This window comes from Pelophylax lessonae, assembly GCF_965119305.1.
Source record: "Pelophylax lessonae genome assembly, chromosome: 1".
In the NCBI taxonomy this organism is placed as follows: Eukaryota; Metazoa; Chordata; class Amphibia; order Anura; family Ranidae; genus Pelophylax; species Pelophylax lessonae.
In genome coordinates, this window is record NC_138768.1 from 756,090,875 (window position 1) to 756,113,942 (window position 23,068).

At 42.2% G+C, this 23,068-nt stretch overlaps 1 protein-coding gene across 1 annotated transcript; it reads left to right on the forward strand.

The window, feature by feature from the left end:
* The first annotated feature begins 302 nt into the window (after positions 1-302).
* On the forward strand, positions 303-22,601 carry UGDH (UDP-glucose 6-dehydrogenase). Its single transcript, XM_082243773.1, has 11 exons — positions 303-468; positions 7,470-7,571; positions 8,732-8,932; positions 9,936-10,133; positions 13,979-14,126; positions 15,783-15,877; positions 16,535-16,665; positions 17,101-17,234; positions 17,376-17,467; positions 18,352-18,462; positions 22,445-22,601. Exons 1-11 carry the CDS (start codon positions 307-309, stop codon positions 22,553-22,555), a joined length of 1,485 nt encoding a protein of 494 aa, XP_082099899.1. The 5' UTR covers positions 303-306; the 3' UTR covers positions 22,556-22,601.
* The last annotated feature ends 467 nt before the right edge of the window (positions 22,602-23,068 follow it).

A 23,068-nucleotide genomic window follows, 5' to 3' on the forward strand; every position in this document is an offset into this window, starting at 1 on the left:
TCAACCCACCCTAGCCAAAACTTGTATCCCTGTCTGCTTTATCCTAACTTTTAAATATCAGTTGACGTTTCCACAGTGGCCTCCTGTGTTGTGTGAAGTTCTCTTTGAAGGAGGTGCAAAAAATTCCCCCAAACAGTAAATAATAATATGTTTTAGTGACGTCTCAGAATTCACTAAGATATGACACTGTACTTTTGTCCTTTAAAGTGATTTTAAACTAAAATGTATTATATTGCTGTCTACCTACTGTAAAATAGGTTAATATCAATTCTTTTTTTTTTTTTTTCTTCAATTTACAGCATAGAAATGTTCCAGATTAAGAAGATCTGCTGTATTGGTGCCGGCTATGTTGGCGGTCCTACTTGCAGCGTCATTGCTCATATGTGCCCTGACATCAAAGTAACGGTGGTGGATGTTAACGAGACTCGAATCAATGCATGGAATTCTGACACCCTCCCCATCTATGAGGTAATAACTTGCGTCACTCCTTCACCTGCAGCCTGTGTGTGTGTGATATAAAATGAGATGGATGACAAGATCAAAGAATTGAGCCCCAAGCACACAATGTACACCGTGTAGTGACCTACAGCCTGCACACTTAGATTTATGGCATTCCATTGTATAGATGTTGTCATAAAGATTTTCACAGGCTGAACTTTAGCATTCGGACTACGTAGTTCACTTTTTTCTACTGTAGTATACCAGAATATACAAAGAAAAGAGAGGGGATATGCTTTTTAAAGGCTTTTTTTTTTTTTTTTATTTATATATATATATATATATATATATATAAATATAAATTTTTTACAAGCATGTTATACTTACCAGCTCTGTGCAAGCCCCATTCCTCCTCTTCTAGGGTCTTCTAGGCCACCCTGCTGAATGCTCCCATAGCAAGCCACACTCGCTCGCTTCCCTGCTGTGTCTGAGCCTATGAGAGAGCTGCTGCTCTCATACACACTGCTGGATCGAGATCGGGCTCAGGAAAGTATGAGTGAGGGAACTGCATGCAGAAGGTTTTTTTTTTTTTTTTTTTTTTTTTTTTTTTTTTTTTTGGTGTAGTTATAATTTTTATCTAAACCCAAGCACAAAAACTTATATTGTAACCACACTTTTGTGCGGTTGTGGGACGTGCATATTTCTCAACTTGCAGAGAAATGTGCAGCAATTTAGCAGACACGCAGAAGTGCCATAGTTCTTAATGGCACCTACAGCTTTTTTTTCTGATCACAAAACCACATGGGTTCCCACATCACAGTACCCCCTTACATAGGGTGTCCTCATCAGAGTGCCCCCTTACATTAGGTGTCTCTATCACATCAGGTGTGCCCTTTAGATTAGGTGTGCCCATCAGAGTGCTCCTTTACATCAGGTGTCCCTATCGCAGTGCCAACTTGCATCAGGCATTCCCCTCGGAGTGCCCCTTTACATCAGATATCCCCATCAGTGCGCCCCTTAACATAAAATGTGCCCATCAGCGTGACCCTTAACCTAAAATAAGGGGCATGCTAATGGGCACATTTTATGTTATGCGACACGCTTATGGGCGCAACAAAATGTGTCCCATTAGCATGCCCCTTTTTTTATGTTAAGGGGCACGCTAATGGGAACATTGTTAGATTGTTACTCTGAGCACATTTTTGTTTTGCCCATCAGAGTGACCCTTAACCTAAGGGGCACACTGATGGGCACAAGAAAATGTGCTCATTAGTGTACCCTTTAACAAAATATGCCCATCAGTGATCAACATACCTTGAGGGGAGGAGTAGGCACAGGTGGCAAGCTGCAGGGGGCATAAACTATGAGGTATCATACCTCACAAGGAGCAAGATCCAGGAGCTGTGAGCAGCAAGGGGTGGGACGTGCAGGTGACATCACTCCTTCAGTTCCTGGCCAGGAGTGAGTCGGGAGCCAAAGCTGCGGTCAGCAGCAGGGGGCGTGGCGCACATGTAATGTCACTGGCTGCAGGGACACCCACAAACCCAGTGACCGCTAAAATGTAGCACCACAATGGCGGCCTGATGGTCCGAGCAGGAGCGTCGCTCAGTCCGTGTCCGGACCGCGGGCCACCATTTAGTGACTGCGGCCCTAGGACAAGAAGTGAGTTAGGACTACAGAACACCTCACTTTAAATGCACTGCTCAAAAAAAAATTAAACTTTGGAAACGCATCCGATCTCAATGGGTAAAAATATCATGCTGGATTTCTATACTGATATGGACTGGGTAATATGTTCGGAATGAAAGGATGCCACATTACTTGATGGAAATTAAAATCCTCAACCTACAGAGGACTAAATTCAAAGACCTCCCGAAAATCAAAGTGAAAAATGATGCAGCAGGCTAGTACATTTTGCTAAAATTGCATTGCAGAAACTCCTAATGGTACTTAGTAGTTTGTATGGCCCCCACATGCTTGTATGCATGCCTGACCACGTCGGGGCATGCTCCTAATGAGACAAAGGATTGTGTCCTGGGGTATTTTCTCCTGAGATCTCAACCAGGGCATCACTGAGCTCCTAAACTGAGGTGCAACCTGGCGGCATTGGGTGGATCGAAACCTAATGTCCTAGAGGAGTGCTATTGGATTTAGGTCAGGCGAGCGTGGGGGCCATTCAATGGTATCAATTCCCTCATCCTCCAGGAACTGGCTGCAAACTCTGGCTACATGAGGCTGGGGATTGTTGTGAATCAGGAGGAACCCAGAACCAACTGCACCAGCATAAGGTGTGACAATAGGTCCAAGGACTTCATCCCGATATCTAATGGCAGTCAGGGTGTCATTGTCTAGCTTATAGAGGTCTGTGTGTCCCTCCATGGATATACCTCCCTACATTATCATTGACCCACCACCAAACCGGTCATGCTGAACCATGTTACAGGCAGCATAACATTCTCCACAGTTTATCCAGGCCCTTTCACATCTGTCCCATGTGCTCAGGGTGAACCTGCACTCACCTGTGAAAAGCACAGGGCACCAGTGGCGGACCTGCTAATTCTGGTGTTCAATGGCAAATGCCATTCAAGCTCCATGGTGCTGGGCTGTGAGCCCAGGGCCCATTAGAGGATGTTGAGTCCTCAGGCCACCCTGATGAAGTCTGTTTCTGATTGTCTGGTCAGACATTCACAGCAGTGGCCTGCTGAAGGTCATTTTGTGGTGCTCATCCTGTTGCTCCCTGCACAAAGGAGCAGATACCGGTCCTGCTGAATGTGTAAGGACCATCTACGGCCCTTTTCAGCTCTGATAGAGTAACTGCCTGTCTCCTGGAATCTCTTCCATGCTCTTGAAACTGTGCTGGGAGACACCGCAAACCTTCTGGCAATGGCACCTATTGATATGCCATCCTGGAGGAGTTGGACTGCCTGTGCAACCTCTATAGGGTCCAGGTAATGCCTCATGCTACCAGTAGTGACACTGACCCTAGCCAAATGCAAACTTGTGAAAGACAGACAGAAAAGATAAGTGGGGGGGGGAGGAGGCAGATGGCCTTCACCTGGAAAACCATTCCTGTTTTGGAGGTTGTCTCATTGTTACCAATCTTGTGCACCTGTTGGTAATTTCATTAACACCAAACCAGCTGATACTGATTAATAACCCCCTCTGCTACTTAAAGCGGAGTTCCACCCAAAAGTGGAACTTCCGCTTTAGGTAGTCCTGACCCCCTGACATGCCACATTTGGCATGTCGTTTTTTTTTTTTGGGGGGGGGGAGCGGGTACCTAGTTTTGACAGGTACCCGCTCCCACTTCCGCTCGGAGCGCCGCGGCGCCCTGAACGGAAGTTCTCCTCTCCTCCTCCCTCCCTCCCTCCCTGCAATCTTCTGGGACACGTCAGAGGTCCCAGAAGATTGCCGGCCAATCAAGATGCGCAGCGGGTACCCGGCTGTGAAGCCGCAAACAGAGGATCGAGGCTTCGGGCGGCCGCATCGCTGGACCGTTGGACAGGTGAGTGAATGGCTGGAACTCCGCTTTAACTGACCAAATCAATATCCCAGGAGTTTCATTGACTTGATGCCATACTCTGATTTAAAAAATGTTCCTTAATTTGAGCAGTGTGTGTGTATGTATGTATGTATATATGTATATATAATTACACTGTACATTTACTTCTCTCCACATGGAGCTGAAGTGTCTTCTCTGGCTAACCTATTGCACTGTATTGTACCAGAGCGACTCTTGCCTTTTAAAGTGAAGATGACGTTTTTTTTTTTTTTTTTTTTTGTGTTCCCTCTTTCCCTATGGGGTTCGGACACCTGACGGAGTTAACCCCCCGGGGACTTCTTTGGGGTTTTTTTTTTTTTTTCCCGCACACCGCTTCCTGTGGCACCGCTGTTCCCGATGGTGGGGCGGTGGGTTGGGGCCCGGGTGTTCGCCTCTCCCCTGCCTTGGTGCAGTGTGTTCCCTTTATGGGGCGCTGGGGGGGGGGGTGGCCCTGGGCCTGCCTTGGGCCGCCTCGGTGCGGGGCATGGTGGGTGGCGGGTTGCGGGTGTGGGCTATGTTTTTTTTTTTTTTATTGTGGGTTCCTCGAGGGGCTGCGTCCCCGAATCCCTTACCCATGCTGTAATGTTGCACTTTTTGACAGTCAATTACCTGTTGCCTTCTGTTATGATATTGACTTGCACTTGAAACCTAATAAAAACCTATTGAATACTAAAGTGAAGATGACTGCCCACATAAATGTATCAAAATACCTACAAACGCTTTCAGATCTTTTAGGTTGATTTTATTTATTTTTCCATATTTAGTACAAAATTTGAACGGTCCATTGTGGTGTGTGGCCAGTCTTTACAGTGTTTTGTCTGTGCACACGGTGAAACCCCACCATACTTCTCCTCGTCTAGTCACTATCGGCTTTTTACCTTTGCTGTACTTCCTCTGCTGAGTTGGCAGTCATATTGTGATTACAGCTTTAAAAGATCAGCCATAAAAACTACAGGAAATGACCAGTCAGTTAGATATACTGCATATTCTACTCCCTCTACAACACTCCTCTTTATTGTATGTAGTGGCTACAGATGGAATCCTGATTAAAATGTTCTTAAATCCTTTTTAAATGGAAAAATACAGTATTCAAATATAGAGCTGCATCACCTCCTTCTGTTTTAAAACTAATAGATTTCTTTAACCTGGCTATTATTTACTGGTGCATTGTTTCTTTCAAAGAACCTGTGATTTTTGTAATCTGTGCTTCAATGTGAGATATTTAAATGCTATCCATTACCTTGTTAACTAGACAAGCAAAGGAGCCACTTTCACATTTCATCTAGGCTTTTGTTTATTCAGTGATCAGGTTGTCTTTGACACAGAAGTGATACATACAGTAGCTCACAAGTGAGTACACCCCTCACATTTTTGTAACTATTATATCTTTTCATGTGACAACACTGAAGAAATTACACTTTGCTACAATGTAAGGTAGTGAGTGTACAGCTTGTATAACAGTGTAACTTTGCTGGGCCTTTAAAATAACTCAACACACAGCCATTAATGGTCTAAACAGCTGGCAGCAAAAGGGAATACACCCCTAAGTGAAAATGTCCAAATTGGGCCCAGAGTGCCAATATTTTGTGTGGCCACCATTATTTTCCAGCACTGCCTTAACCCTCTCGAGCATGGAGTTAACCAGAGGTTGCCACTGGAGTCCTCTTCCACTCCTCCTTGATGCCATCATGGAGCTGGTGGATGTTGGAGACCTTGCGCTCCTCCACCTTCCGTTTGAGGATGCCCCACAGATGCTCAATAGGGTTTAGGTCTGGAGACATGCTTGGCCAGTCCATCACCTTTATCCTCAGCTTCTTTAGCAAGGCAGTGGTAGTCTTGGAGGTGTGTTTGGGGTTGTTATCATGCTGAAATACTGCCCTGCAGCCCAGTCTCTGAAGGGAGAGGGTCATGCTCTGCTTCAGTATATCACAGTACATGTTGGCATTGATGGTTCCCCTCAACAAACTGTAGCTCCCCAGTTCCGGACCATGACACTCCCACCACCATGCTTGACTGTAGGCAAGACACACTTTTCTTTGTACTCCTCACCTGGTTACCACCATACATGCTTAATTGGTTCCAGTAATCCATGTCCTTAGTCTGCTTGTCTTTAGCAAAATGTTTGCAGGCTTTCTTGTGCATCATCTTCTAGAAGAGGCTTCCTTCTGGGCCAACACCCATGCAGACCAATTTGATGGAGTGTGTGGCATATGGTCTGAGCACTGACAGGCTGACCCCCTCACCCCTTCAACCTCTGCAAAAATGCTGGCAGCACTCATACCTCTATTTCCCAAACACAACCTCTGGATGTGAAGCTGAGTACATGCACTCAACTTCTTTGACCGACCATGGTAATGCCTGTTCTGAATGGAACCTGTCCTGTTTAACCACTGTATGGTCTTGGCCACCGTGCTGCAGCTCAATTTTAGGTTCTTGGCAATCTTCTTATAGCCTAGGCCATCTTTATGTAGAGAGCAAATTCTTTTTTTCAGATCCTCAGAGTTCTTTGCCATGAGGTGCCATGTTGAACTTCCAGTGACCAGTATGAGAGAGTGAGAGTGATAACACCAAATTGACCACACCTGCTCCCCATTCACACCTGAGACCTTGTAATACTAATGAGTCGCATGACAACTGGTGAGGAAAAAGGGCTAATTGGGCACAATTTGGACATGTTCACTTGGGGGTGTACTCCCGTTTGTTGTCAGTGATTTATACATTAATGGCTGTGTGAGTTAGTTTGAGGGGGCAGCAAATTTACACTGTTATACAAGCTGTGCACTCACTACTTTTCATTGTAGCAAAGTGTAATTTCTTCAGTGTTGTCACATGAAAAGATATAATAAAATATTTACAAAAATGTGAGGGGTGTACTCACTTTTGTGAGATACTGTATTTTTGTGAATGAACAATGCATTCCTTTTTAGTAGCATTGTCCTTCAAGGCTAATTTAGATTTTTCTCTAGTATGAAGTAAAATGCAGTAAATACCTTACCTATTAAGGCTGTTCTGGTTCGGTTCAGTCATGTGCTCTCCTGTGTCAGCAGCAGCGACTGCAGGGGAGAGGACAGAGTGCTGGCAATGTATGGGCCATTGAAGCCTATGGGTGACTTTACCACCCCCAAACATCCAGCCATTGTCAAACACTCTCCCCTGTAACCTCTTCTGGCTAACACGGTAGGTCACATGACCTGACTGGTGTGGGCTGAAAAATGGGTAAGCAAACTTTTTTTTTTTTTTTCTTACACCGGCTAGTCAGCATAGGTGTTAGGAGTGGGGAGGGAGCATTCTTAACATTAACTAACTAGGGTTTAGCCTTGAATTTGATTTTAAAGAAAACACAATGATTAGTGATAATCTTAAAGGAAATTCTAAATCCTGAAAGCTGTACCTGGGGGAAAAAGGCAGGCAGAGGGCTAAGGACTAGTTACATAACCTCAGTCTAGACAGTGAACATTTTGGTTTGATTTCCCTTTTTTGTTTTATGCAGCCGGGATTAAAAGAAGTTGTTGAATCTTGCAGAGGAAAAAACCTGTTCTACTCTACGGATATAGATGGAGCCATACAAGAGGCAGATCTGGTCTTTATTTCTGTAAGTACCTTTTTTATTTTATGTTCAAAAAAATGGGGCAATGACAAGGGTTGGTTCACCTTTTGCATAAAATGAGCTTTGCAGTGAAGGGACCCCAGTAGGTTAAAATATACTATGCAGTTTTGTAAAATATTAAAGTGGAAGTAAACTCTCCTATCATTTTTAGCCAAGGAAATGCCATCTGCCATGATGCTGCACATGTGATCAGTTATGACACCAGCCATTGGATGGTTTGATAGGGGCGCAACCAATAGGAGTGTTACCTTTTCGGCACGTGAAACTGTTGGATAGGTTTACTTATGCTTTAAAGCAGCACTCCTGAAGCCTCACATAAAAACTCCTATATTGGCTTTCCCCATCCTGGCTAGCTGCTAGTCACAGAAGTATGCCTTCCTGTTTAAAAGCCACATATGCGCAGTTGCTCTCTCTCTTTTGCAGTAGCGCCTGATCTTAGCATTGCTGTGACGGGGAGCTCACTGTGTATCTGCAGCTTTTAAACAGGGTAAACTCTCTTGTTCCTGTAATGCTGGGGGAAGGGGAAGCGCTCAACCTATGCTGAATCCTTGCAACCAACCATGATTGGGTAATGCTAACAATATGTGAGTTTTTCTGCCAGGCTTCGAGGCTGTTGTGAATGGCTTATGGGTATGACAATGACATTAAAGTAGTATTAAAATCGAATTTAAAAACAAAATGCTATCGGTCTGATCGGGTATACATGCACCCCCAGCGTGCATGTATGGTATCTGATCTGTGCTGTGGTGATGTGGCTCCCATGTGCAGGAGTCAGGTCATCGTGGCCTGGTCATTCAATCGACCGAAGGGATGGAACCCAGAAGGAAGATCAGGTGAAGATGGTTGCAACCAGAATCCCCAAATTGGTGAGGCCACAATATGACAGGCAAGTCTGCCATAATGGGCTGAGATATGGGGCATGCTAGCCCATTATGACATGACCCACCTAGGGGCCAGTGTAACAATAAAAAATTGTAGGCAATATTTGACAAAATTGCCCAGTATATTTTAAGCAACTTTGGCCCATTGTATTGCAAACTCCCATTTTATTCAAAAGGTGAACTTGGCCTTTAAAGCAGGCTCTGTCAGGGTGTTTTTTATTTATTGCTTTTCAGTGACATTCCCTGTCCTTTTTCTTAATGTAGGTAAACACACCAACAAAGACTTATGGAATGGGCAAAGGTCGGGCTGCGGATCTAAAATACATTGAGGCTTGTGCCCGTCGTATTGTTCAGAACTCAAATGGTTACAAAATTGTGACTGAAAAGAGCACAGTGCCTGTAAGGGCAGCAGAGAGCATTAGGAGAATATTTGATGCCAACACAAAACCCAACCTTAATCTGCAGGTAAGAATTAGTGTGTGTTCTATCTATTTTTAATGTATCAAGCATACCATCATTTTTAGGGTAACTGACGTTTGTGCTTTCTCGTTCCACACACAAATGGATTATTTTTCTGAAAGACCTGCATGTTTTGGCACCATACCTGAATAAAAATGCCAACATAGATTTAGATTGTCAGCTTCACACACACACTTGTACCATTAGACTCTTCACCAGGGGTCTCCAGACTTTCTAAACAAAGGGCCATTTTACTGTCGTTCAAACTTGGAGGGCCTGGACTGTGGTCAGTGGGAGTAGAAAATGTCCTGGTGTCAGTGGGAGTAAACTATGTTCTATCTTTGGTATTAGGGGGAGAAATAGCGCTCCATTCTTGGTGTCCGTGGGAGGAACAGTGCACCATCAATGGTGTCAATGGGAGGAATCGTGCCCAATTGTTGGCGTCCGTGGCAGGAACTATGCCACTGTTGGCATCAGTTGGGAGGAGGGGGGGGATTTGCCCCAAGGGCCAGATAAAAAGCAAGCAAAAGGCCGCATCTGGCTTCCGAGCCACATTTTGAAGACCACTGCTCTACACAAATGAAAACTGTGAAGAAGCAGAAGGCATGACATGGTTATTGGAGCTTGGAAATTCTGCTAACCCCTTTTTTTAGTAAATCCATAATTTCCTTTTTCATTTGGTGCACTGATGCATGATTTACTCAAATGTCAAAATGAAAGTAAATCTCAAGAGGAATTTTTTTGCTACTATCCTCTTACCCCACTGCCTGAAATGCTAGCCTTAAATAATCCTTGAACTTTTTTTTACATAGTTCTTAGTTTTATTAGATATTTCAATCTGGTGTGTGTTGAATTTTAGATGCTCTGAAAGGTTATTGTAGCCTTTCAGTGATGCTATGTAGAGTCAGATGGAATTATTTTATTTTATCTTTTCCACTGGTTCAGGGGATTCCCCTGTAATGGGAAAGTAAAACAAACCAGTTCTGAACGAATCCTCTTTTCTCCACAGGTGCTCTCTAACCCAGAATTCCTTGCTGAGGGAACCGCAATTAAAGATCTTAAGAATCCTGACAGGGTGTTGATTGGAGGAGACGAAACCCCTGAAGGGCAAAGAGCAGTGCGTGCTCTGTGTGCTGTTTATGAGCATTGGGTACCCACTGAAAAAATCATTACCACCAACACTTGGTCATCTGAGCTTTCTAAACTGGTATGTATATTCATTTCTGCTGTTGGCACACTCTCTGTAGAAGGTAGACCTCAGGTGTGTGGGAGTAAATGCATGAACCTCCCGTGTTCTAGAGTGATGAGAACTCCAGAAAAGAGAACACTTGATAAAGCCGAAATTTGAATTTGTGGCTTCCACAAGCCAGTTGGAACTGAAGTAGCTTATCAAATCTTTTGTCAAAACTCATGGCAGGGCAGGTCTATCCCTTACAAGCCAGTTTCATGTTTTTGTTTGGAGCTCTCCATTAACATAACTAACCAAGCAGGACATCTTGTAGTTCCTGTGGTTTAATAGAGACTTGAAGCTGCATAATGAGAATTGTGCTTTTGCCTTGTAGCTCTGAGATTGTGTTCTATTTTCTACAAGATTCAATGATCTCAATAGTTTGTTGCCATCTGAAAGCATGCTAGTAGGTTACTTGGCATTCTTACAAGTGAACCAGCATTTAAACTTTCGAAAAGTCCTGCCTGAGATAAAACTCTGGTCCGACCGCATCTGGCGTATTCTGTCCAGTTCTGGTCGCCAGTCCTCAGGAGGGATGTGTTGGAGCTGGAGAGAGTCCAGAGAAGGGCAACTAAACTGATTAGGGGGTTGGAGGACCTTAACTATGAAGAGCGGCTGCAATCGCTCGATTTATTCTCCCTGGAGAAGAGACGTCTGAGGGGGGACATGATAGCAATTTATAAATATCTTAATGGGGATCTCAGCTTTAGAAAAAAAGCTGTTCATTCGAAGGAACTGAATGAGGACTCGAGGACATACAATGCGATTAGAGGAGAAGCGTTTTAACCTCAGGCAACGAGGAGGGTTCTTTACTGTTAGGGCTACAAGATTGTGGAATTGTCTACCACAAGAGGTGGTTTCTGCGGGTAGTATGGTGGCTTTCAAAAGACTCTCTTAGACTTGCATCTCAAGGATCAGGACATTAAGGGGTATGTGAGATGATTACAGCCACACACACCTACACAGGTTAAACTGGATGGACTATTGTCTTTATTCAACCTACCAAGACCACGGTGTAAGCCAGAAAAGCCTCTGCTCTGCCCTGCCCCTCCCTGATTTAGTTGAATTTTGTTACTGAGACCTTTAATTTCCTTACTGAATTGCTAAGCTTTGCCATTCTATTTAACTCTCATTTTTCCAGCCAGGCAGTCTTAGTTGACCATAGGTTAAAGGGCATTCTACCTGACAATTATAAGGCAGTTGGCATGTCTTTGCAATAAAGCCTGGGAAATCTGGCCTCATTACTGTTGGTTGACAATGGAATGGCGATTGGTATGACTTGGCCATGAACTCAGAAATGTTGCTCTCAGCTTGAGAGAAGGGGGGATGGGGAACTATTATAGTCTTGTTAATGGCAGCCATGATGTCTAGTCTTTGGCAAGATTTTTATTTATTTTTTTTTCTTTTAAAAACGAAAATAGATTATGAGTTCTCTTTGTTTGTGTTTTTTTTTTTTTTTTGTTTTGGTTTAAGCTGGCCACACACCTTGGGCTCCTTTTCACACGTTTGGATCTGCCTGTCTGTTTTTCAAGGGGACCTGATCCGGCCATTCATTGTCCACTATGGGGAGGCGGATGTGTCCGCTGGCATCCGATCCGCTGAAAACAGACTTGTGGTGACGTTCACCATCTGTCCAGCGGGCTGGATCATCCGATCTCCCCAAAGAGAGTGGGACTCTGACGGATCCATCTTTGCACAGTGAGTGGAGATGGCCCTGTCATCCGCCTGCTCAGCGGGGATCAGCGGAATTAAAACTGATCCGCCCCATGTGACAGGGCCTTACAGTTTGCTTAATGTAGAACTAAACCCTGTAAACAAAACACTGCTGGCAGGAAGACTTTCGTCGCAGAAGAGGCTCTGCATGTCCTGAATGTACACTGCATGCATCACAGCATTATCACAAGTCCTCCCATCATATTGCAGACTTGCTTTTGCTGCCAATTGTCTGCTATGTAGTGCTTGTGTCCGCTAACCAATCCAGTCACTTCCTTTACCATCAGAAAGGCCCTCCTACATCAGAAAGGCCCTCCTACACGATTACTAACTTCTGGTAACAAAAAAATCAGAGTAAGCGGACTATCACAAGGTTTATGTAGGTTTTGACAGTCCTAAGGAAGTAGCAGGGACTGATTTCAATGGTCTGTGCACTCTACCTATTCCTTGAAATTTTGGCAGTTCAACATTTAAATATAGAACATTTTTTTTATTGTAATAATTCACCCACACTAAGTGCCGGGGCTGTTTTGGGGGTTTTTATTTTATTTTTTTAAAGTGGTATTAGGCCTGGTTCACACCTAATGTAGGTTGCAGTTTGCATATTCCAGGTGCATTTTGTGTTTTTCAATACATGTTTTTGATCCATTGAAGTCTGTGGAACCAAAAACCCAGAAAAAAAGTCCCTGGCCCTGTCCATAAAATGCCCAGATGTGACCCATAGGAATCCATGTTAAATGGACTGTAGTGTGTTTCAGAAAAACGGAACATGCACCGGGAAAAAAAAAAAAAAAATGCATAATGTGAACCAGGCCTAACACCCAAAAGCAAATATTTTTATTTATTGCAGCTTACCAGTCAATAGATGTAATTTTTTTTTTTTCCCCTGGTGATCCTGTAAGAAAGTCTGTTGAGATATAACAATTTATTAATTCATTTATGTAAAGCCTTTATCCCAGTGGTTCTTAACCTGGGTTCGATCGAACCCCAGGGGTTCGGTGGGTCAGTCTCGAGGGTTCGGCACACCCTCCGCTAGTACCACTTTGCTGCCAGGGACTATTTCTCCAGTTTCGGGCATGTCCTTCCGCTCCCGCTCCGCGCCGTCATCATGGAAATACATAACATCCAGTGGCGTAGCGTGGGGGGTGCAGGGGGGGCCGACCGCACCGGGCGCAACATCTGGGGGGTGCGCATCCGCTCCGCAGTGTCATGTCACTCACTCTGTCATGATAGGCTGGCCGCCGCCGCCCGCTGAGTCTGCTCGCACTCGCAGCTCTCTCTGCCCCTGTCTCACTCTCACTGCTGGCTGTGCAGCTCGGCTCCCGGCTGAATCCCATCCAACCGGAGCCGGTGGAGTGGTGGGGGTGGGGGGTGGGGGAGACAGGCCAGGCGTGCGGTGCGGAGAGGGACTGTATGGGGGAGGGACCAGGTCCCCCATATAGATCCCCCCCCTTACAGCAGGCCAGGGTGAGGTGAGGTGAGGTCCCCCATATAGATCTGCCCCCTTACAGCAGGCCAGGGTGAGGTGACATGAGACCTGATAATGACATGAGAGTGGCACTTGCCAAGATAAAGCCGCGCATTTCTGAACTGGTCTCTGAAAGACAACAGCAGAAGTCACACTAATTTGCAGTAAATATTCATTATTATGTTTTTGTGTGAAAATCATGTTTAATGGTTTTGTTCTTTAATGGTTTTGTTCATTTTGTGCACCTATGTATAAATGTATACCTATGTTTTGAATTTGAAAAAATCCGATTTTATTTTTCCACTTAAGAAGGGTTCGGTGAATGCGCATATGAAACTGGTGGGGTTCAGTACCTCCAACAAGGTTAAGAACCACTGCTTTATCCCAAAAGGGATGTTTTTGGGTTCAATACCACTTTTAAAGGGGGTTGGGACATTTTTTAAATCTAATGCAGATTTACTTTTAGTAAACATTTTGGCTTAGTAAACATTTTAACTTGCGTAAGTGAACATAATTCACTCTTTTAATTCGTCTTTGTGCCGAATCTCTAATAATGTATATTTCTGTGAGGCTTGTATATTTCTGTAAATAGTTGGACTTAGTCTGCCAAGCAGTGAAATTTTAATGTCCCTTGTCCATTTAGGCTGCCAATGCATTTCTTGCTCAGAGAATAAGCAGCATTAACTCCATCAGTGCCTTGTGTGAAGCCACTGGAGCAGATGTTGAAGAAGTGGCCAGGGCTATCGGCATGGACCAGAGAATTGGAAACAAATTTTTGAAAGCCAGTGTCGGTAAGTATTATAATTCTTGCTGTTTGCTCAGGTATATTACCTTATTAGAAAACCGACTTTCTTATAATTTACTACCAAGTCAATGAAGCTGCTTTTACTGTTATTAACCTATTAATACCCTATAAGCTTGAACAGATTTTGAGATAAAGCTGTGTGAGTTGGGGAAAGTGTGTGTGTGTGTGTGTGTGTGTGTGTGTGTGTGTGTGTGTGTGTATGTGTATATATATATATATAAATTAATAAAAAATAAAAAAATTCCATGTACATAAGTATTCACAGCCTTTGCCATGACACTCAAAATAGAGCTTGGGTGCATCCTATTTCAACTGATCCTCCTTGAGATGTTTCTACAACTTGATTGAAGTCCACCTGTGGTAAATTCAGTTGATTGGACATGATTTGCAAAGGCACACAGCTGTCTATAGAACGTCCCACAGTTAACAGTGCATGCCAGAGCACAAACCAAGCCATGTCCAAGGAATGGTCTGTAGACCTCCTAGACAGGATTTTATGGAGGCACCATCTGGCGAAGGGTCTTTGTGCTAGTATTTCCTTTTACACAATGAAGTAATTTAATAGGATTGAGTTTGGTTCATTTTCAGGCTTGGTGGGATAGTAAACACTGCTTACTGGAGTTACTTTTTAGTTGACGCCCAATTGAAGAATTTTTAAGTTTAAAATCGGCAAAATACATTCTAGGTGGTATGTTTTTTTGCTTTTGATGTAATTGGAATGTTTAAAACTGGGACTGAAAGTAAAAGAGAAACCAGAATTGAATTGCCATCAGAATAGGAATTGAATCTTCAATGTGGGATACTTATTACATTGGCAACTGTCTCATAGGGGATTTTCCTCATTTTGCTGCGATTTTCCTTCCACATCTGTTACTTCTATGGGACAGGAAGTGAAGGGAAATGTCACCAATGGGACACAGATTGGGGGGTGCTTAAAAAAAAAAAAAAAAAAAAGATGGGGGGGGGGGGGTGCTTCACTATTCCCACTTTATCCAAACTAAAATGCTTTTTTTTTTTTTTTTCTTCTTTTTCAAGTTATGATTTTAAAATGTCTATTTTACATTTTAAGTGTCTCACCTTTTTTAATAAGGTTTTGTTTGATGGTTGACCTGATTAGGTTCCCGCCCATTAATAAATTCTGCAGAGATGTCGGTTCAGAAACCTAGAGGAAAAACTTTGTTCGCCCTATAGGGCTCTATTCACATATAGGCATCTCGGGTCGGGGGCAGAATTGCCGCGATTCTGCCCACGATCCCGAATCATTGCAAATCACCAGACGCCTGTGCGATTCCCGTGACTTGCAATGGCACACCAAGCGTGATTTTGTTGCAATTGTCGCCCAACAAATCGTGGTAAAATGGCGCAAACAGAATCACGGGACGCCTGTCGCCCAAAATAAGTTCTTGTACTTTTTTGCAATGGTTCGGGATCGCAGGCAGAGTTGTGGCGATTCTGCCTGCGATCCGAGATGCCTATATGTGAATGGAGCCTAAGAGTTTTTAAGGGAGGAAGCTCACTGCATGTAGACTGCCTTCACCATACAGCTGTACTGATATAACAAATTAACTAAAACCGACAAACGCTTTTTACGTGTGTGTTTTGTTGTATTTCAAACCTGTAAAAAATGTTTTCCTTTGTACAGGCTTTGGTGGTAGCTGCTTCCAGAAAGATGTGTTGAACCTGGTTTACCTGTGTGAAGTTCTGAACTTGCATGAAGTAGCACGATACTGGCAACAGGTATATTACTGTCTTAGCTTCTGAGATTCCAGTGACCTAAAATAGGTTTTGTCCCTTCTAGAAAATGCCTGCTTGCAAACCGTTTAAAAGGCATTGTCCTAAAGGGAATCCTCTCCTAAACTAGCTGCTGGTCTGAAATAAATAAACCTAAGATCAGGGGAGATCAGAATACACACTCTGCATTACTCAGACTAAAGTTACACACTCCTCCTGTGCTATGCTAACAAGGGTTATGTCAGATTGCTTGGTTTAGTCCCATACTGTATACAGGCAGGAAAGGGTTCTTGCATGTTTTTTGAAAACCAAATGTTTTGGATAGCTCTGTAACAAATGTTGGGTTTTCCATAATTCCTTTGTGACCATTACTACCAGTTGTGGGCTAATAAGCCATGTAGGTCAAAGCTGTGCATTCAGGCCATGTGATGCTTTGGAGCAAGCCACTTACCTTCTGACACGGCATTTATTCCCGAAGTGGAGAGGCATATTATTGGTTTATTAAACCAAAATATAATCCTTAGAAAAGCTGATGGATAAAATGTAGACCAGTGTAGTTGGTAGAACCTGAGTTGGGTAGCAAAAAGTGTTGGTTAATGCAGAAGTTCTCATGAAAGTCCTTTTTATATCTCATCTGTTACACCCGTGCTTTCCCATTCTTAGGTTATCGACATGAATGACTATCAAAGAAGAAGGTTTACCTCCAGGATCATTGATTGTCTCTTCAACACTGTAACAGACAAAAAAATTGCTGTCCTGGGATTTGCATTTAAGAAAGACACTGGGGACACAAGGTAAGCGACATGGCTGTTAGAGCCATCATTGCACTAGTGCATTCTGGGAAGTGAAAGCTCTATTGTCAGATAAGCTTAGCTTGGGAGCTTTGTGTGTGTGTGTGTGTATATATATATATATATATATATATATATATATATATATATTTCTAAGAATCTCTATCACTTTTTTTTTTTTTTTTTTTTTTTTTTTTTTTTTACACTGCCACACTCAACGACTCATGCTAGCAAGTTTTGCATGACTCTCATTTTGTTTCATCTAACCATGGGACCCGGAGCTTCTGTGGACTGAGGTCCCTGATGTAAAGGCTAATAAGCATGGGGGGGAGAGAGTTTGAGAATCATTTTAGAGAATCTGACGTGTCATTATTGGGTATCCTTCGTACTTGTATATGGTGTTCAATGCTTTCTTTTTTTTTTTTTGTCTACCTCCAGAGAGTCCTCCAGTATTTATATATGTAAATATCTAATGGATGAGGGAGCAAATCTGCACATCTATGACCCTAAAGTAGTAAAGGAACAGATAATTATGGACTTATCTCAGCCAGGTGTAGCGGAGGATGACAGAGGTAAGCACAATGGAACTGTCTGTGAGCACGAAAAGACGTTCATTACAGAAGCCCTTTTATCCTCTAAACCTAATAATTCGCATCTTAGTCAAAGTGTGTGACTGGAACTTTATTCTATATACTTCTTTTCTGTCTTTATAGTTGCAAAGCTGGTTCATATTTCTACAGACCCATATGAGGCCTGTGAGGGAGCTCATGCCATGGTGATCTGCACTGAGTGGGACATGTTTAAGGTGAGTGAGAAATGGCCCATCCAATCATCTTTTGATCATTAGATAAAATAATTAATGGGATTTTAAATTAGAATGTCACTCTTACTTTTGAAGGAAGGTTTCCTACCTGAAGATGTGAAAGAGGGCCAACTAAGTAAAGTCCCCCCCCTAAGGCTGGCCATAGAGAGAGTAAATCTCTTCCATCTATTGGCTCTTACTGGACTCTTCTTCAAAACTTTCCTACATGGGAAGCTGACAAAACCCGGCCATAGAGAGGGAGGGAGAACTGTGATTATTGCTAGCGGCTATAGCCTTAATCGCATGTAAAGCCCGGCAGACTGGTTGTATCAACTTGGCTACATTCAGCCAGCCTATATATGGTTAGAAGTCTCTATGGCCAGCTTATGGAATTGCTGCTGTCACTTATTTTGAGTCATTTGGGCTCTGATTATTTGCAGTTTTGTGGGTTTGTTTTGGTTTTATTATATTAATCCTTCCTGTTTTTTACCAATTAGAAATTACACCATATACAGTATTTTTGTGAATACAATTGATTAAAAAATATATCCTATTGTTCGAAAGCAAAGCACTCTATTACCATGTTTTAAGTGGCCAGTGTGGTCTCAAAAGCCTCTGCCTGGCTGTTTTCCTAAAGGAGGTGTTGGGGAGTGGTGTGCATTCCAGGGATTCAGAGCAGCCTGTGCATTGCAGAGCAGCCTGTGCATTGAGCATTAGTATGCCAAGCAGTAGTCCTGGACGGGGGTATTCTCGTAACGGTAGCTACAGCGGGTTCCTATGGGACCCTATAAGGCAGCTATGTATCTTTTTTTTTTTTTTTTTTTTTTTTTTTTTTTTTTTTTTTTTTGTTACGTAGAAGATTTAATTAAGGTGTTCTGTTCTATTAGGAACTGGATTTCCATCGCATCCATTCTAAGATGTTAAAGCCAGCATTCATATTTGATGGAAGAAGAGTTCTTGATGACCTCCATGGAGAACTACAGAATATCGGTTTCCAGGTACAGAGCGACTATTATCTAATTTTAGTCTTCATGTTAAAATATGCTAACTGCAAATTCTTTGAAGTGAGCTTGTATTTCTTTAAAACAGCAAGACTTTTAAATGTATTAGCTAAAAAATATTGTGCTACATTCTCAATTAATTTCACTTTGTTAATGAGGCCTGCATTTATGACTACACCCTGCCAAATGCGATACCTCCAGTTCGACTTCTTAGCCAGTAAGAGCACCAGGATAAGGGGCTTGGTAGTTGGTGACGGAGCTTTTTTCATGATTTTCAGAAGGGCAGACTTCAGATCTAAAGAAGTTAATCAGAGATTGGAATACAAGGCAGGACATTTTACATTGTAAATATTACAACTTAAAGAGGAAGTAAACCCTGCACAAAAAAATGAGGGAGAAAAAAAAAAAAACCTGTAAGACAAAGGCATATTGAGCTAGTATGCGATGCATTATGAAATACTTGCCTTTAGAACGAAGCCCCCGCAGTGCCGCCTGCACAGCGACGGGACGGCCGACATGTTCGGCCGTCCTGCTTCCTGGTTCTCGTCCTCCGGCTATCTGATTGGCCAGAAGCGCAATTACATCACTCCCACGCATGCGTGCGGGAGCCGCCGTTAACGGCACAGGGCTCTGAAGGAACGGCACAGGTGGCCGTTCCTTCAGAGCGCATGCGCCGATAACTTCATCGGCTACGTTTAAAGAGGTTGTAAACTCATTAAAAATTTTTTTTTTTTTTTTTTTTTTCCAACCTGAAAGAAACACATAATGAGCTAGTATGCATCGCATACTAGCTCATTATGAAAAACTTGCCTTAGAACGAGCCCCCGCTGTGCCGCCCGCTTACCTGTACCCGGGATCGTGGCATCCGGCCATCTAATTGGCCGGACCCGCGATTACGTCACTCCCGCGCATGCGTGCGGGAGCCGACGGTCACGGCACGGGGCTCTGAAGGAACGGCACCAGCGGCCATTCCTTCAGAGCGCATGCGCCAGTGATGTCACTGGCTGCATTTAAGATAAATATCTCCTAAACTGTACATGTTTAGGAGATATTTACAGTACCTATAGGTAAGCCTTATTATAGGCTTACCTATAGGTAAAAGTTGCAGAGGTGGGTTTACTTCCTCTTTAAAGTAAATGGTGCAAGTTTAGGAGATATTTACAGTACCTATTAGGGTAAGCCTTATTAAAGGCTTTCCCTAATAGGTACAACTTCCAAGAGAGGGTTTACAACCTCTTTAGGTTCAGAGCCAAGCAGCTCCAGTCATCTAATGGATTTGCAGACGATGATCTAAATCTGAAGATGTCAAGTTTTCTGATTTTGCAACTTCACTATGACGTTATATTCACTTACTATTTAGGTCATCGTATTCCACCCTGTTCGCATCAGTAGTCCAGTCATATACAGAGACCACCCTGATGCATCTGGTTATTTTATCTTTTCAGACATAACCATTACTTTATCATTTTTTTTTTTTTCTGGCATTGGAAGACCCTTTTTGTTTTCCCCTATGAAATCATTTCCATCTCAAGCCTTGGCAGTGTTTCCAGGAATAAAATTGCTGCTCTAAGGAAGGAGTTCTGTTCTCGGCAGTCAGGCAGCCTTTTCTATCGGTGGAACCATGCAGACATTCTGTAATTTGGACAGATGAGTAACAGGAAGACTATAAACTTTCTCCAGCATGACTCACATATTTAAACTGATGTTTGCTGAGCCTTTATAAACCATTACATCCAAAGTTTTGCAACCCTGCCCTTTTTTTTACATGGGGCATAGCTGACATTTCTCTACTATTTGTTTAATGTTGCAATATACTGTTTGTGGTTCAAAATGCAAAAATAAATCTTTCTCCACATAACTGGCAGGTGATATTAATAATATTTTTCAGAACTTGCATCTTTGGATTTTTGTAACCTGCTAAGGATTTTGCAATATGTTGCCTTTTTTGTCACCCTTCATGCCTGATTATCACAACCGCTTTTCCAGTCGCTCACAATGTATTTGCATACAGGGACAATTGTTAGGGATTTTAAAATTCATTTAGGGAGGGTGAAGTTTCTCTTTTTTTTTTAAAAAGAGGAAACCTTCTGTAGTCCGATTGTACCTGACTGACCACCATCACATTTTATGGTTGGCTTGAAGCTACTTAAGCCTTAAGATAATGTCATATAAACATTTGTTGCATTTTTGCAACTGCAAGCATTGTCCTAAAAAAAAAATCACCTGTAGAACAGTAATTTTATTTGCATTACATTAGATGAAACGTTGTAAAGCACTTTGCAAACTATCGCCACTATATAAATTCTTTATAATAAACAATCCTAGACCACCTGCTTTTTCATTTTGATAACTATTTAAGAAAACTTTTTAACAATATAGAAAGTTTATTGAATGATCTCTTCTGCAAGGAGTTCAAATAAGGGCTCTCCCACAGAAATTCTTTGTTTGTATCCTAAAAAAGAAGTTGCACATAATGCATCCCTCTTGGACTATGTATTTTTAAAGGATACGAAATTCGCACTATACTCTTATGAATTCAAAAATTGCATTCTGTGAACCACAAGCTTGGATAACAAAATGGCTTGCATAACTGCACATGTACCCTATTGGCCCTAAACTCATGAGTATGGTTTGTGAAATGTTAGCCCCATCAGCGTCAGCAAGCCTTAACAATCTCATTCGGAAATTTTCTTGCTGTTAAGTGGTTGTAAATTTATGACCTGAAATTTGAACGCATATCCCTCTATAGTATGTACTGGTCTCAATCCAGAGCACAAAATTTCTGTCTGCTGCCTCCTTCCTCTGTTATCTACATGAGTCACGTCTGACAGGGTTTCCAAACACCAAGAGTTAAAAAAGGTGAGAGGGGAGGGAGCCCCAGCACACAGCCTATGATTGACTGCCTTCGCTCCATTCCTTTGTGTTGTGTGAAAGGAGGGGGGTCCTTTGCTTTTCTATCCCTCTAAGATCTGTTAAGTGTAACTTCAGTTCCCCGCCCCCTGCTTTCTGGAAGCTAAAAACATTCTGCACTTTGAACAGCTGTAGAGATGAGAAGGCTACAGCTAAAAAGGTACAACATATCTAGGAGGATTTGTTTCATTTTGTGTATTGGCCAATCCCTTCTCTGGGTATATGTAAGGGTTTACAACCACTTTAAATCATCACTTCAGCTCTAGCTCAAGTATTTTGAATGTAGAACTTAAATGTTGACTGAAGCTTTGGCAGATTTCGATTGGCTTTAGCAAACTTTAAGGTTCTGGTAGACTAGACTAGCTGGCCTTACAAAATTTTTTAAAATTACAAGCAGCCTTCCCATTGAAGTGATCCAGTAAGGATAGAAAATATGGAAGCTGTAGTTACTGACTCTTTAGCTGCTTCCAGATCATCCATTCTGATCATGGGTTCATTACATAGCTAGTACTCGCTTGGAACTGACTTAAGATCTATATTCAGCACACATGTGTTGAAGTAGAATGGTGATTTTTTTTTTTTGATTTTTTTTTTTTAGGACCTTCTAAAAGGCTGTTCAAAATCCCTTTTTTTTTTTGTTTTTTTTTTTTTTATTTTTTTTTTTTACAACTCGCCGCAAAAGCTGTCTCCTGAAATTTCCTGATGTTTGTTGTGTAAGGGTAGGGACACTCTATCCCAGTGACAGTCCTAAGCCATTTGAAAACAAGGGACTTTAATATAGGGCAGTATATACTCTAGACTACAGGTAGAGTATTTTTAGTGTGTGCATACATACATACATACATACATACATACATACATACATACATACATACATACATACACCTTGCATTTGCTGGGGTGTCGGTGATCTTTCTTTGAACAGGGCAGTTTAGAAGACTGGTGTACAATCTGTTCTTTTGATTGGCCTATGATGTAACTTCAGAAATAAAAAAAAAAAAAAAAAAAAAAAAAAAAACTGTACAGTGTAATAAAGTAATTTGTTCATTTTTACTGTATTTTCTTACAGGTAGAAACAATTGGAAAAAAGGTGGCTACCAAGAGAATCCCTTTCACACCAACCGCAGATATGCCCAAGATCAATCTTGTTGATATCCCTCATAAGAAGCCCAGAGTATAATGTATCCCAGAGGCGGCATAAAACTAGTGGATTCTAATCGTATAAACATGTCTGTGGGCACTCTATCTGCCGTATTTCTTTTCTGTATGTGTCTACAGTAACTACAGTTATAGGTACATTGCATTAATAATTCCTAGCTTAAATATGAGATAATTTATTTGTATATAATTCATTTTACACTCACGCTTGGCATTATGTCTGCCAAACCTTTTGCATTAAATTTGAAGACCAAACAACCATGCTTTGCTCATTTAAGTACATAATATAACATCGGTTAGTAGCCCTTCATATGCAGTTCTGTGTGTTAAGATGATGGCACTGTAAATATATCCTATCATCTTTTATGTGACACAGACAACTTTTGACTTTTTTCAATCTTTTTGTATTTTGATATGTATAGGAATACTTTAAAACGGTTCTATTTTTGGAATGTTTTTTATATTTTTATAAGCCTGTATCATGCTTCTATTACTGACACCTGGAATAAGGGTGTAAGCTGACAATACCAAAAGT